This window comes from Astatotilapia calliptera, chromosome 3, assembly GCF_964374335.1.
Source record: "Astatotilapia calliptera chromosome 3, fAstCal68.1, whole genome shotgun sequence".
NCBI lineage: Eukaryota > Metazoa > Chordata > Actinopteri > Cichliformes > Cichlidae > Astatotilapia > Astatotilapia calliptera.
In genome coordinates this window covers 80222687-80236642 of record NC_137424.1, presented here as the reverse complement: position 1 = coordinate 80236642, position 13956 = coordinate 80222687, and the positions used below count along the sequence as shown (strand labels likewise).

General features: G+C 43.2%; 1 protein-coding gene across 2 annotated transcripts; it reads right to left on the bottom strand.

The window, feature by feature from the left end:
* Positions 1–2298: 2298 nt before the first annotated feature.
* Positions 2299–9164, bottom strand: LOC145419362 (uncharacterized). 2 transcript variants are annotated; one of them, XR_013906696.1, is made up of 9 exons: positions 8883–9164; positions 8520–8774; positions 8188–8436; positions 7799–8056; positions 5858–6160; positions 5495–5764; positions 5290–5373; positions 2527–5167; positions 2299–2444 (listed from the first exon to the last, which is right to left on the bottom strand). XR_013906696.1 is itself a non-coding variant. In XM_080299416.1 (8 exons), the coding sequence occupies exons 1-8, from the start codon at positions 9107–9109 to the stop codon at positions 5101–5103; spliced, it is 1713 nt and encodes a 570-aa protein (XP_080155542.1). In that variant the 5' UTR covers positions 9110–9164; the 3' UTR covers positions 2299–5100. The 2 variants fall into 2 exon arrangements, 1 of the variants encoding a protein (XP_080155542.1); XM_080299416.1 differs by having other exon boundaries at positions 2299–5167.
* Between the last annotated feature and the right edge of the window lie 4792 nt (positions 9165–13956).

Here is a 13956-nt window from a genome sequence, read left to right as displayed (position 1 = left end):
GTTACCAGTCACTTTGTGGAGCATTGGACTGCCATTACCTCATAAGACTTTGTTGTTACACTTTCTCTTACCGTACATTACTAAATCTCCATTTGCACTATTTGCCCATTTGCACTACTCTGCCTGGTTTGCACTCAATGTCATTTACTCATTATATTGTATATTGTATAGCTTTCTTGTTATATGTAAAATTGTATTATATTTATTTATTTAAATTTTTACTTTTTAATTATTTTACTTGCATTTTTAATCACTCTTATATTTAAATGTTCATTTGCTATTTTATCTAGGGATTGAGAGTAACGTAGTTTCTATTCTCTGTATGTCCTGTACATGTGGCAGAATTGACAATAAAGCTGACTTTGACTTTGACTTTGAAAAGTCAACACTGATCATATAATCCATTGTTTCAAATTAAACCTAAAATTCCCCCTTTGACACATTTTATGTGTCACATAGAATGAAAATGCTTCACCACATCTACGAAATTAAAAGAAAAAGGTTAGTCATATTAGAACACCTCAACAATTCTCCTCTCGAGTATCTTTGCTCTGGGCCTGCAAACCTGTGTTAAGAAATGAAATCAGTTTAATTATCATGTCAAATCTGTTGAACTTCTGGCTCCACCCAGAGCCTGCATCCACAGAACTACCTAGAAACAAAACACGAGTGTTAGCATGAACTTGACATTTGAAAACCCCATTTTTCTTTTTTTTTTTGCTCGTGTTTTCCTGCAATACCACGTCCTATCACAGGCCCCTACCGGTTGTGCTCTCTTTTTAATACGTTACTATTTTAAAGGGAAAAAACCTCGGTCACCTGGACCAGTGTTTGTTATTCCATAACTGTATTTTAATGTCTTACTCTACCATTCCCCTATGTAATTCCTAAATATTGTTTTGGTTCTGACTATTTTCCTCTATAAGATTTAATTGACTTCTACAGTGGCCTGCTATGGTTAATGGTAACACGAACCAAGCAAACATCAGCAAAACCCAAAATTAGCAGCCAAAGGGTTAAGTCTGCCGCTCCACACTCTCAGGTGAACCTACAGTCTCCCCCTCCGGTCTCGCTCATCCTCCTGCTCCTGCCAAAAGCAAAACAAAGTAAAGCATCCACCCTTTTCTTACTGGCGTGGTGAATTGTTTGTCAGCATTTACTAATCCTAACCTTGGTCCGGTCTTTGTCTGTGTCAAGTCAGTCAACACTTCAGTCCACATCGTCAGTCCAGTCACACATTCACTCACACGCATTCACACGAGATATTGCTGATAGTGGAGACGCACAACCTATTCCAGTCTCCATCACCAGCAAGATCACGTCATCATTTTTAAAAGAAAAAGCAATTGTTTATGATTTTGGACTGGATTGACTCGCTGCAATCCTTTTAGACAGGAAGTCACACACTGATCGGGTTCCCACAGCCTTCTCCTCAGCCCATTGTAATCTAGAGAAGCTCACCTTATATTTGCTGTCACGAAAATGTTTTAAAGCGCTGTTAATTCAATCTTGCAGGCCTGCTTAGAACAAAAATTAGAAAAAAGAGAGCTGATTATTAAATCATCAAAACATCACCATGAGGGTGACACCTGACAGATTTTCTCTAAGTGCACCGTTACAAAAATAATGGGCCCAGTTCTGGACATGTCCATTTATAGAAAAACTCCCTCTGTTGAAAACAGGAAAGCAACCCAAACCTAACTGGCAGAATTAACCTATCACTAAAACAAAAAAACCCAAATCTGCCAGACTAATCACAGAAAAGTTTTTGCTTACTAGTCTAGCAATATGTTGTGGGAAATAGAACTTCGGGGCCATAAACGTTTTGCCCTACTCCTGGCTTAACTACTACTTACATGGTCTGAAATCAGACTTAAAAAATCACTCCCTCTGTTAATTTTCCCCACATCAGATTTTAGTGGTTGTGTCCTGGACAAGTCTCACAGTGTTACTGGAGGCCAAGATAATGATTCAGAGTAAGAATCTGGTTAGATAAAGCTGAAAAAGGCTCCAAATCAAAGTACCATCATACTTTTCATTAGTCTCCAGGTTGATGATTATAAACAGAATTATTGAAGTTTTTATCATTTCAGGCTGAAAATCAACATGAATTTGGTTTGAATCAAAGAAGCTCCTTTAATGTGTGTCATTAAAATCCTCACACAGACTTAAAAAGGCAACATTAACATTAAAATAGACGAATGAAACTTCAGCTGCGAGCTTCATGCAGTCATCCTCAGCAGTTCATAGCAGCCACAGCTCTTTATTACGCAGCTTTGAATTAAAGTGAGTGAAGTGTCAGAGTTTGTGTGAGAAGCTGCTTTATGGACAGCTGTACACACGTCTTTATTATTTCTCCATAAATCAAACACACAGGTTTGTCTGTACATGATTTAAAGTGTGACGTTGTGCAGTTAAAGCTGTTTGTGCGACACTCTGACCTCCTGTGAATGAAATGATGAAATAATAAAATAAATAAATATTTTCTACATATTTCAGACATGAAGCAAACCTTTGATTTCTTACATGTTCATGGATGGATGGAGGTGTATAAACTGCTTCAACATCCCACGTCTTCTGATTAAATATGAACTGTGAACAACACGTAATCATCTGTAAATGGTTTGAGGCACACTGAGGCCACCTACAGGGCAGATGGGGAACAGCAGGGATCAGAAATCATCTGAGATGTTAGTGAGAAGTTAGAACAAACAGACTCAAGATGGCTCTAAGTGATCAAAGTTGATCTAAAACAGAAGATAAATCCAAAGCAAAATCAGATTAATGTGTATCATTTCCAGTTACAGTATAAAATATAAATATAAAATGACTTTGTCCTGATATATAATAAAGATGTTAGTTGTTTTGAGCCCCTGTATTAAAAGTCGATCCAGTTTAAAGTCAGCTTGAGTTTGATGTCTTTATGTCAAAGCTGCTCATGATGTTGAGCTGCTGATGGAATAAAAACAGTGAAAAATCTCCTCAATATAAAAGCATGTAGTCCAGACTTAAATGTAGCCTGTTGTTAGCTGAAGTCCACACACAGTGTTTGACAGTGTAAACTGTGTGAAAGAGCTGCTGGTGGAGCTCACTAGGATGAGCAGGTGACCATGTGCCACGAGGTGGAGAGCAGCTGGCCTGGCTTTGATTCTGACCCGGGCCACGTCCCCTTTCTCTCTCCCTCGCTCTCACACTGCAGGCCTACTTGTTGTTCCTAGAGTATTTAAAAGTAGAATGGGCGGGGCCTGGCGCCTGTGGCCCGGCTGGCCCCTTCCAGGGGGTGGGATGCCCTCAGGCCTCTGGCCTCTGGGCCTGAAGCTCGGTCCTCTCTGGCACAGCTGGCTGCCGGCAGAGCCCGCGGGCACGCCACTGCAACCCCCTCTGGCCTCTGCTCCGTAGCTGCGGGGTGACCTCTCCTTTGGGGCTCTACTCAGCTCTTCCCAGGAGGGTGGCACGGTTCCCCCCCTTTGGTGGTCCTCCTCGGGTCCTTGTACTCTGGGGCCTCTGGATGTCTGGGGCCTGGATCTCCTCCATACCTGCTTCATACCCTGGTGGACGGGGCTGCGACTCCCCACACTCCCTAGCAGATCATTACATGGAGAAACCTTTGGAATGCAAGCATGCTGATCCACACAGGTATGCACACAGGTGTACGCATGGGTATTCACAGACGCGGACTACAGCTTTCTTGGCTGCTGCCTCAAAGCACATTGTGCGCTGTCTATCTTGCGTGCTGCACAATATCGTTTATTATTTAGTAACTACTGATATCTACTGCTAGCTAGTTTATTTAGATGGTGCTGTTTTTATTATGTTGCTCTTTGTTGTTTGCTTTCTCTTCTGTTTTTTTTTCTCCATACAGGTGACCCAGGAGTTTTGTTTTTTTTGTTTGTTTGTCTCTCTTCCCCCCCTTCTCACCGTCTCTTCTCCCCTTTGGTTTTCTTTCTCTCCCTCTCTTTCTTTCATTCTTTCTCCCTGTCCTATCCCCCAGTCATGTCTGTCCCGTTTGTAGCAACTGAAAATAAAATAAATTCATAATTATAATAAAGGTCAATCAAATGGACCAATATGGCAAGGCCATGATGATCCACTTGGTAAAATAAATCCGCTTGGCATCTTTCTTGGCCTTAAGACAACAATTCTGAAATAATAAAAAAATAAAGGGGGTAGAAAACTGGGCGACACTTGATGGTTTAAACATGCGAGAAGCAGTAGGAGGACACAAGTAGTGATGTTACAGGGAAGAGAAGTTTCAAACAATACAGGCATATGATCAGAAAAGACGACATCATAAATTTGAAGATTATAAACAGGTAAACCATGAGACAAAACCAGAGTGTGTCCATGTTTATGAGTGGGACCAGTGACAGACTGCAACACATTAAAAGCATCAAGTAGGTTTAAAAAGTCTTTTGCCAGTGGTTTAGTAGGACAACACACATGAATACTCATATCACCCAGGATTAAACTTTGCCCTACTTTGTCATTATTTCAACCAAGAACTCAGAGAAGTCATGAACAAAGTTGCTGTTATATTTAGGTGGACGGTAGATCAGCGCACAGAGAACAGGATGACCCAGCTCAAACATATTCAGGTCAAAACTGGAGAAAGTGACAGTTGGCGAAAAGTATTTCTGTAAACTGTGGCCACTCCTCCACCTCGGCCCGTAGTCCTCGGTGAGTTAAAATACCAACAGTTTGGCGGTGACAGTTCTGAGAAAGCGCTTAACTCACCGTCACTTAGCCAGGTTTCTGTCACACAGAGGAAATCAACATGAACGTTTTATTTGCTAACGACCGAGCGTTAACAAGGGCGATCCTGGTCCATCAGACCGGTGACAGCCATCCAGGGAACCTGTTTCAGTGGCCACAGATTCCGCGGATTCACTGCAGCGAAGACGAGGTGAGAGAAGGCGGGGACACTGGATCTCCTCAGCCGAGCCGACCACAGGTGCCGATAGATTCTTACTTAAATTAAATTTAAATTATATTAAATTGTTTAGTATGAAGCAATTGCGAGAGTTTTTACTGAGACCATAAAACTACATCTCCCTGATGATGACGACCATGACGACGATGTTAAAGATGATGGCGAGCGCTTCACCAGATCTCAAACTGCGTGTGCTCCTTGAAGGCTGCTCTGTGCACGATGTTGTTGCTGAAGAGTCTAGAAAGAGACCAAAGCAGAGAGCAGACGTCACTCACACAGAACAACATGAATCCACGTGAGCTCAGGCTGTGAATGATTCCTCTCAGAGTCTGAGAAGAAACTCCTTCATGTTGGCTCACCGCACACAGTGGATGGAGGGGTTGATGGAGAGCAGCTGCAGTAACACATCGGTCGAAGCATCAGTGATCTGATTGTGACTCAGACTGTAACACAAACACAACATGTGGCTCTAACTGATCGCTGCACATTATATTACTGTAGTGTGTGTGAACAGGCTGATGGTTGTTGGTGCCTCCCACAGGAGGATCAGTGTGTGACACTCACTCTAGGACTTGGACTTTGTGCAGATGTGTGATGAGAGGGAGCAGCAGCTGGTCAGTGAGCTGACAGTGACTGAGGTCCAGCTCTGTCAGCCCTTCACACGAGTCCAGCATCTGGACCAAAGCCCCGCAGACCCTCTGATCCAGCGTGCTGTGACTGAGATCCAGCTCTCCACCCAGGGCTGTACACAGGGACACCGCCCGCCTCACTGCGTCCCTCTCACTGTTCACAGGAACCAGAGACAGCAGCTGGAGGAGGACAGTGTTACTGACTCTAAACAGGACAAACAGAGAAACTGTCAGGATGCATCAACACCAGCGTGAACAAGGTTCTCTCTGGTTCAGACTCTTCGGTGGTCTTTCCCACCTGAGGCGGACCCTGTGGAGGACAGGAAACAGCAGGTCCAGCACGCTGTCCTCCACCTCACAGTCTCGCAGGTCCAGCTGTGTGTCCCGGCTGCCCTGTGTCAGGATGGTGGAGACGGCCCTGCAGTCATCAGCAGTCAGACTCAGAGGCTCAGTCTGATCCTCCTCCGGTAGCTCCACACAGGAGGAGCAGGACAGATCCAAGCTGTGCTGCAGAGTCCTCAGCAGGCCTGACGCTGCCTCCTGCTGGACGTCACAGGCAGCACAGCAGTGGATGAACCTCAGCAGCTGGTTCCTGTCAACACTGGAAAGAAACGCATGGAGACAGAAAATCTCAAATGATAGATGCTGCAAACAAACTGCTGGCTCCAATAAAATGTGTTGATCTTTAAAACTAAAGGATTTTAAGAACAGCATCTATGAACTAGCAGCAGACACATTATTGTAATTAGATGTTGGATTTATGCACAGCACTCATGTTATTAAGACAAAGTCACACTGAGCCCAGTTTCCCTGCTTGGGCTGATTGTGCAGGTGGATGTTAACAGATAACAGCTTTAAATGAATAAGGACTCTGTTCATCTGGTAACTCGTTGTTCATAATTTACTGCATTTATCAGATTAAAAGCATCATTTGTCAGCAGTGATGAAGAGTAAATGTCTCCTTTGTGTCCAGGAAGCCACAGAAACACAGCATGTAGCAGATTATTTTAATGGGTCCAGTTCAAATGTGTCTGCAGACAAACTTGTGATTTGCAGCCTTCAGCTTGTTGTTCGAGCAGCTGATAAAAGTAGCCCAGGAGGTGTAATGACAACACTTGATAATAACTATAATTAATACAATTAAATTGTTAATTCGACCAATTTTAATTCACTAAGATTAAAATGACAATAACGCTGATGATACCATTTGGTAAAACCACAAATAAGACACACAAATCAGAAGCAACGAGTCAGAGGCTGCAGTTTGGGAAACACTGAAGATCACCAGAAATGTTTGGGCCTCATTTGTAAACGAAATGATTTCCAATAATATATTTTTAAACAATTATCTGTATAATTAATGAGAAATTGCAAAGCTGACATTTGTAAACTTTGTAAATAATTCATGAATATTGTGTGACATCTAAAAACAGGACGGCTAATGCTAAGCTGCAGTGTGTTCAGCGATAAGTCGGCCCTTGGGTGTAAATAAAAAAAATGAAACTTTTGATTAGTCTGAATTTCTTTGTTGTTTAGTAAAGTTTGTGTTGGATTAAAATACAACAAACGGCTCTCACTGTTGCCATGACAGCGGGCTAATGCTAAAGAAAAGCGTGTGTGAATCTCTGAGACTAAACAACAGTCGGGGGCGGGGCATCTGTGATGAAACCCTCGATGATAAGTAGTGAAATAAACATCTGGTCATCATTAAAGAACACATACCATAGTGAGAACATGTTGTTTGTGTCATCAGAGTGTAATTATCGTCTCTTTCCAACTATGATATATAAGATAGGAAGCTTCACCACATTGTTGTTCGTACATGTCGCCACTATGAGCGCCACTATCAGCGGCTCTGGGATTCTTTTCCAGGAAAACTGAACTCAAAGCCGTCTTCAAACCAGCTTACTGTCTGTAAACATCAACATGAACCAGTTACTGTTTGATCCTGTTTCCTGTTCTGTGTTTGCTACGGTGACCCTGGGTTGTTAGACAGGCGCCCACTAATAAAATGTGTTATTGTTGCTGTTGTTGTTATTATTACTGCTCTACCTTTAAATGATGTTCACTCTGCCTGCTGTTTGAAACTTTCCTTGTAGTTTCTTGTTCAACTGTTCATGTAATCTGTTCCACACTAACAGTAAAATGTTAGCTTGTTTTTGAAGCATTATGTTACAATAAAGTGTGTTGTTCAGCAATCACACAGCGCAGCACAGAGGAACGAGCTCTAATATCTGACCTGAGACGAGAAACGCTGTCCAGCATGAGCAGGATGGACTCTACTCCCCCTGCTGGTATGGAGGTCCACAGCAGGTTCAGTCTGACTCCGTCTCCGTGTCTGAGGATGAAGATCAGAGCAGCACAGTCCACTGAGTCCAGCTGTCTGCAGCTCAGGCTGATCACATGACCGAGTGACCTCAGCAAACTGGGAACAGCGTGACTGTCGTGAGCTCTGTAGAGCTCTCTGATGGAGCTCATCACAAAGCTGGGACTGGGCCTGAAAACAAAGAGTTTATTTCCAACTTTGTTTAAAGGATCCATGAAGTGCTGATTAAAGATGAGACAGCATTTCAAATCCTCCTGATTAATCAGCAGAAACTGTGTAAAAGATCAAACCACATTCAGCACCTTTTAAACACAATCCTGTCCAGAAAGGGAAGCAGACGTGTGGTCTCCTCCTGTAAGAACAGGTTCTTCCTCAGGTCCACAGTGATGGTCGGAGCCGACGGCTGCTGCAGCAGATAGTGAAGCAGCTCCCAGCTCAGGCAGCAGGAGGTCAGGTCTCCACCAACCTTACTCAAGAAGGACAACGTCAAGTCCTTGTCCTGGGTTTCATGGAGGAGAGACAGGAGCTGCTGGAAGCTCTCTTCACTCAGTCTGCAGAGATCATCAATATAAAATAAGCTTTGAAGTAAAAATCGACATTTTATTTGTCCTGTGATGTTCAGAAAGACATTTACTTGACTGTCAGAGGACCATGATGGAGCAGCAGTGCAATGAGACCCTGAGCAGGGATGCAGGTCTCAGTCAGGTCTAACCGTCCGACTGTCCAGTATCTCAGCAGGGAAGCCAAACTACTGACGGCCCTCAACAATACTCTGTGTGATGGTCGGGCTTTCTTAGGCACAAGAGAAAGCTCTTCAACAGCCAGCCGACGGGCCGCTCTGCCTCTTCTTACCCACTGAGACAGCAGCAAGGACATGTCGATGGAAAGCCTGAAGAACGAAGAGACGAAAGAGCAGAAATGATGAACACCAAGAACTAAAGATTCACATAGAAATGATGTTAGAAGAGCAGGAGAGAGTCATGGTTTCACTTCCTGCCTCAGACTGTGTAGTTGTGTTGTGTGTCTGAAGAGCAGAGCGCCTCCTCTGGCAGACATCTTGCTGGGTGTGAGGATGAGATCCACTTTAGAGCCGCACAGTTTGAGAACTCTCCCCACAGACCAGCAGCTTTTCCTGTGTAACGCTCCTGTTAGCAGCAGCTGGAAGCCCAGCAGCTGCAGCAGAGACTCCAGCTGCTGGGCCTCCTCTCTGGATCTTACAGACATGGATGTGCACACACTCTGGAAGAACTCTGGACCACAGCTGGAACACAGCGAAGATGGGATCAGAGAACATGCTGGAAACGTTCTGCAAATGAAACCATCATCACTTATTTACCTGAGCTGTGAGATAAAAGGCAGACACTGCAGCAAACTCCTCACTTCACTCTCTTCATGTGAGCAGCCTGTCAGCTCCACTTGTTTCTTCTCTGGTTGGAGTTTCAGCAGCTCCAGGAGGATGGAGGTCTTTCTCTCTGAGAGGTCTATGGACCAGACTGCAGGAGCTGACTGGAAAACTGGCTGTAATGATGGAAGGACACTCAGACCTGTTTTAGTCTCACAGTCCTTCACATGGGAGCACAGATCCAGCAGGAAGTCTCTCTGATATTGCTTCAGATCATCATAGAAGTATCTCTCATGAAGAGGGAATGTTTGATATGTGCACACTGATGCTAACAGCTCCAGGATCTTCTCTCCTGTCTGCTGCTCTCTCTCTGCTGCTGCACAGAACAGACTCACAAAGAACATCACTGCTTCATCAGGATCTGAACACCCATCATATGCAACACTGCAACAATAAGGAGGAAACATTTAGAGATGATTTGATGTGAGCTGCATAAAAACAGCCACACACTGCTGATGGACTCCATGTTGTATATAATGAAAGTCCATCTTAAAGCCATCTTCCATCAGAGCAGCTGAACAGTGTTCTTAGACAGTTACTGACTCACAACACAAACACTCAGCCTGTGTGTGAAATCACTGCGTTCTGAACTGTAACTGTTATTTTGTTCGCTGTCTGACTTTAGAGAGTCAAACACTAAACATCAACAATACAGAAACACACAGAGGGGAACAACAACATCTACAACAGCAGCTTCACCTGCTGCTCACATCACACACCTCTCTGCTGTCTGACATCTTCATCTGCTCACTATAGAGCTGCTACCACCATCATCATCATCATGCTCAGTAAAACAAAGTCAGAGATAAAGTCCAGCTTCATGTAACTCATTCATTTACTGAGTTACGTCACTGAAGGACTCGTTGAGTTTGCTTTCATGCTGTTTCCATGGCGATGATGGATTCAGGTGTAAAGGATGTTTCTGGCATGTGTGCACTCCAACACTCTGCAGCAGGAGCTCAGTCACATGATCCTATCAAATATAAATCTAACCTTTCTGATGAGAACGTCTTTATTCTAGATGCTGATAAGCATTAAAAGTCGTCTGATATTTATAGAAAATATGAAACTTCATAGCAACAAACAGCTGAACACGTCAGTGAAACACAGGGATGGACTGAGAACGTTTCCCTCTGAAATATGACAGAGTCTGAATACATTTATAACATGATCCATGTAGATGAGGTCAAACATATGATGCTGATGACAAACAGGCAGCACAAGACAAAATCATCACTTTACAATTCATGGAGCTCCAAATATTTCCATCACTTATTTTCACAGCACATCTTCTCTTACAGATATTTGACTCATGTGAAGAGCATGTTATTTACCTGAGCTGTGAGATAAAAGGCAGACACTGCAGCAAACTCCTCACTTCACTCTCTTCATGTGAGCAGCCTCTCAGCTCCACTTGTTTCTTCTCTGGTTGGAGTTTCAGCAGCTCCAGGAGGATGGAGGTCTTTCTCTCTGAGAGGTCTATGGACCAGACTGCAGGAGCTGACTGGAAAACTGGCTGTAATGATGGAAGGACACTCAGACCTGTTTTAGTCTCACAGTCCTTCACATGGGAGTACAGATCCAACAGGAAGTCACTCTGATACTGCTTCAGATAATCATCCATGTATCTCTCATGAAGAGGGAATGTCTGATATGTGCACACTGATGCTAACAGCTCCAGGATCTTCTCTCCTGTCTGCTGCTCTCTCTCTGCTGCTGCACAGAACAGACTCACAAAGATCCCGACTGCATGATGATGATTCCAACCATCAACTCTGCAACAATAAGAAGGAAACATTCAGAGATGATTTGATGTGAGCTGCATAAAAACAGCCACACACTGCTGATGGACTCCATCTTGTATATAATGAAAGTCCATTTAAAGCCATCTTCCATCAGAGCAGCTGAACAGTGTTCTTAGACAGTTACTGACTCACAACACAAACACTCAGCCTGTGTGTGAAATCACTGCGTTCTGAACTGTAACTGTTATTTTGTTCGCTGTCTGACTTTAGAGAGTCAAACACTAAACATCAACAATACAGAAACACACAGAGGGGAACAACAACATCTACAACAGCAGCTTCACCTGCTGCTCACATCACACACCTCTCTGCTGTCTGACATCTTCATCTGCTCACTATAGAGCTGCTACCACCATCATCATCATCATGCTCAGTAAAACAAAGTCAGAGATAAAGTCCAGCTGCATGTAACTCATTCATTTACTGAGTTACGTCACTGAAGGACTCGTTGAGTTTGCTTTCATGCTGTTTCCATGGCGATGATGGATTCAGGTGTAAAGGATGTTTCTGGCATGTGTGCACTCCAACACTCTGCAGCAGGAGCTCAGTCACATGATCCTATCAAATATAAATCTAACCTTTCTGATGAGAACGTCTTTATTCTAGATGCTGATAAGCATTAAAAGTCGTCTGATATTTATAGAAAATATGAAACTTCATAGCAACAAACAGCTGAACACGTCAGTGAAACACAGGGATGGACTGAGAACGTTTCCCTCTGAAATATGACAGAGTCTGAATACATTTATAACATGATCCATGTAGATGAGGTCAAACATATGATGCTGATGACAAACAGGCAGCACAAGACAAAATCATCACTTTACAATTCATGGAGCTCCAAATATTTCCATCAGTTATTTTCACAGCACATCTTCTCTTACAGATATTTGACTCATGTGAAGAGCATGTTATTTACCTGAGCTGTGAGATAAAAGGCAGACACTGCAGCAAACTCCTCACTTCACTCTCTTCATGTGAGCAGCCTCTCAGCTCCACTTGTTTCTTCTCTGGTTGGAGTTTCAGCAGCTCCAGGAGGATGGAGGTCTTTCTCTCTAAGAGCTTTATGGACCAGACTGCAGGAGCTGACTGGAAAACTGACTGTAATGATGGAAGGACACTCAGACCTGTTTTAGTCTCATAAGAGTACAGGTCCAGGAGGAAGTCACACCATTTCTCTTTAAGAGGACTGTTTTTGTATCTGCACACTGATGCTAACAGCTCCAGGATCTTCTCTCCTGTCTGCTGCTCTCTCTCTGCTGCTGCACAGAACAGACTCACAAAGATCCTCGTTCGGTCTTCATCTGATGTCTCAGCATCAACTCTGCAACAATAAGAAGGAAACATTCAGTGATGATTTGATGTGAGCTGCATTGAAACAACCACACACTGCTGACACACTTTGCAATGTTTGTGAGTTTAATCTGGATCTTTGCTGATTTTCTGTCTTCAGTAAAATGAAACTTTGATAAAAATCAGAGTCTGTTTATTTCTTTGGAAGTCAGCAAACTCATAAATTGAGCAGAGGATCAAATAATTATGTCACTGCTGTAAAAAGGTAGAACACTGTGAGAACAGCTGTAATACAGTGTTGTATTATTCATGTACGTCGGAGTATTTGGAGAGTTTAGATTTTATATTTGCTATGGTCACTGAATCCTGGTGTTTCTTGGTTTAATGCAGTAACGTCTGTTTTCTACAATGTTTATATGACAGGAAATGCTGTTTGCGTTGGATTCTCTATGATGAAGGAGATGGCGAGCCACCTCTGAACCTCATCACCTCCTTAGCCTGAGCAGACGAGTCTGTGCCAGACGAGGAGGCCACGCCCCCTTTTCCAGCCTTCACCTGAGCTCACCTGTGTGAAAGCACAGCACCAAACAGCTTAGCTGCTGTGTTTCACTCAGGAGCACTTTGGAAGTGAACCTGACTGGACGTCTTTACTAAAACTGACTGACTACAAACCAGAGGAGCCAACGACAGAACTTCCAAACTCTTCAACATCCCAGAGACACTTTCCTGCATCATCAGGTGACTCCTTGTGATGAGGGAGCAGCTAAAGTAGCCTTGATCACTTCAATATCAACACTGTGTTCGTGCTGTTTACACTCGTCTGTGACGCTGTGTGAAATATTCACTAGTGTTTTGTGATCATTCACATTTGATTTGATAGAAGAAGTTTCAGGACATTGAAGTTACAGCTCTGAGTGGCTCCAGCTGCTCAGTGAGTCTCTTCCTCTCTTAAAGCCTCAAACTCACACTCTGGCCCTGCTCATTTAATATTCTGCAAACCTTCAGTGAGTTATGTTTGCACTGTGTGATCAATATTTGTATGTTCTGTATCACTTTGTGCGTTTTCCTTTTCCTGTCATGAAGACAGCTCAGACCTGCTGGCGTCTCCAGGTCCTGCTGAGCTTTCAGGTTATGTGATAAATGCTTTGGAAGTCATGGATGGGCCTCACTTTAGACCAGCTCACACAACATACTTCACTAACAACCAGTAACTGTCTGGATTAACTCAGGAATATCTGTAACACATGTACAACTTTATAAAGTGTTCATCCATCATTGGAAAAGTATCAGACTGCTGTCATTGAACATGTTATATTTGAGCCTCTTCAGCAAAACTTCATCATGTGTATCCATGTTTATGAACGACATACTGAGGAGGAGCAATGCTTCATAAATGATGAAACAAGTATTAACTAACACTAATGCTGAAGAGTGTGCAGCTGTTATAAAGTGTTAGCAGCAAAACACTAAACATCAACAATACAGAAACACACAGAGGGGAACGACAACATCTACAACAGCAGCTTCACCTGCTGCTCACATCACACACGTGGAAATCACATATTTACTAA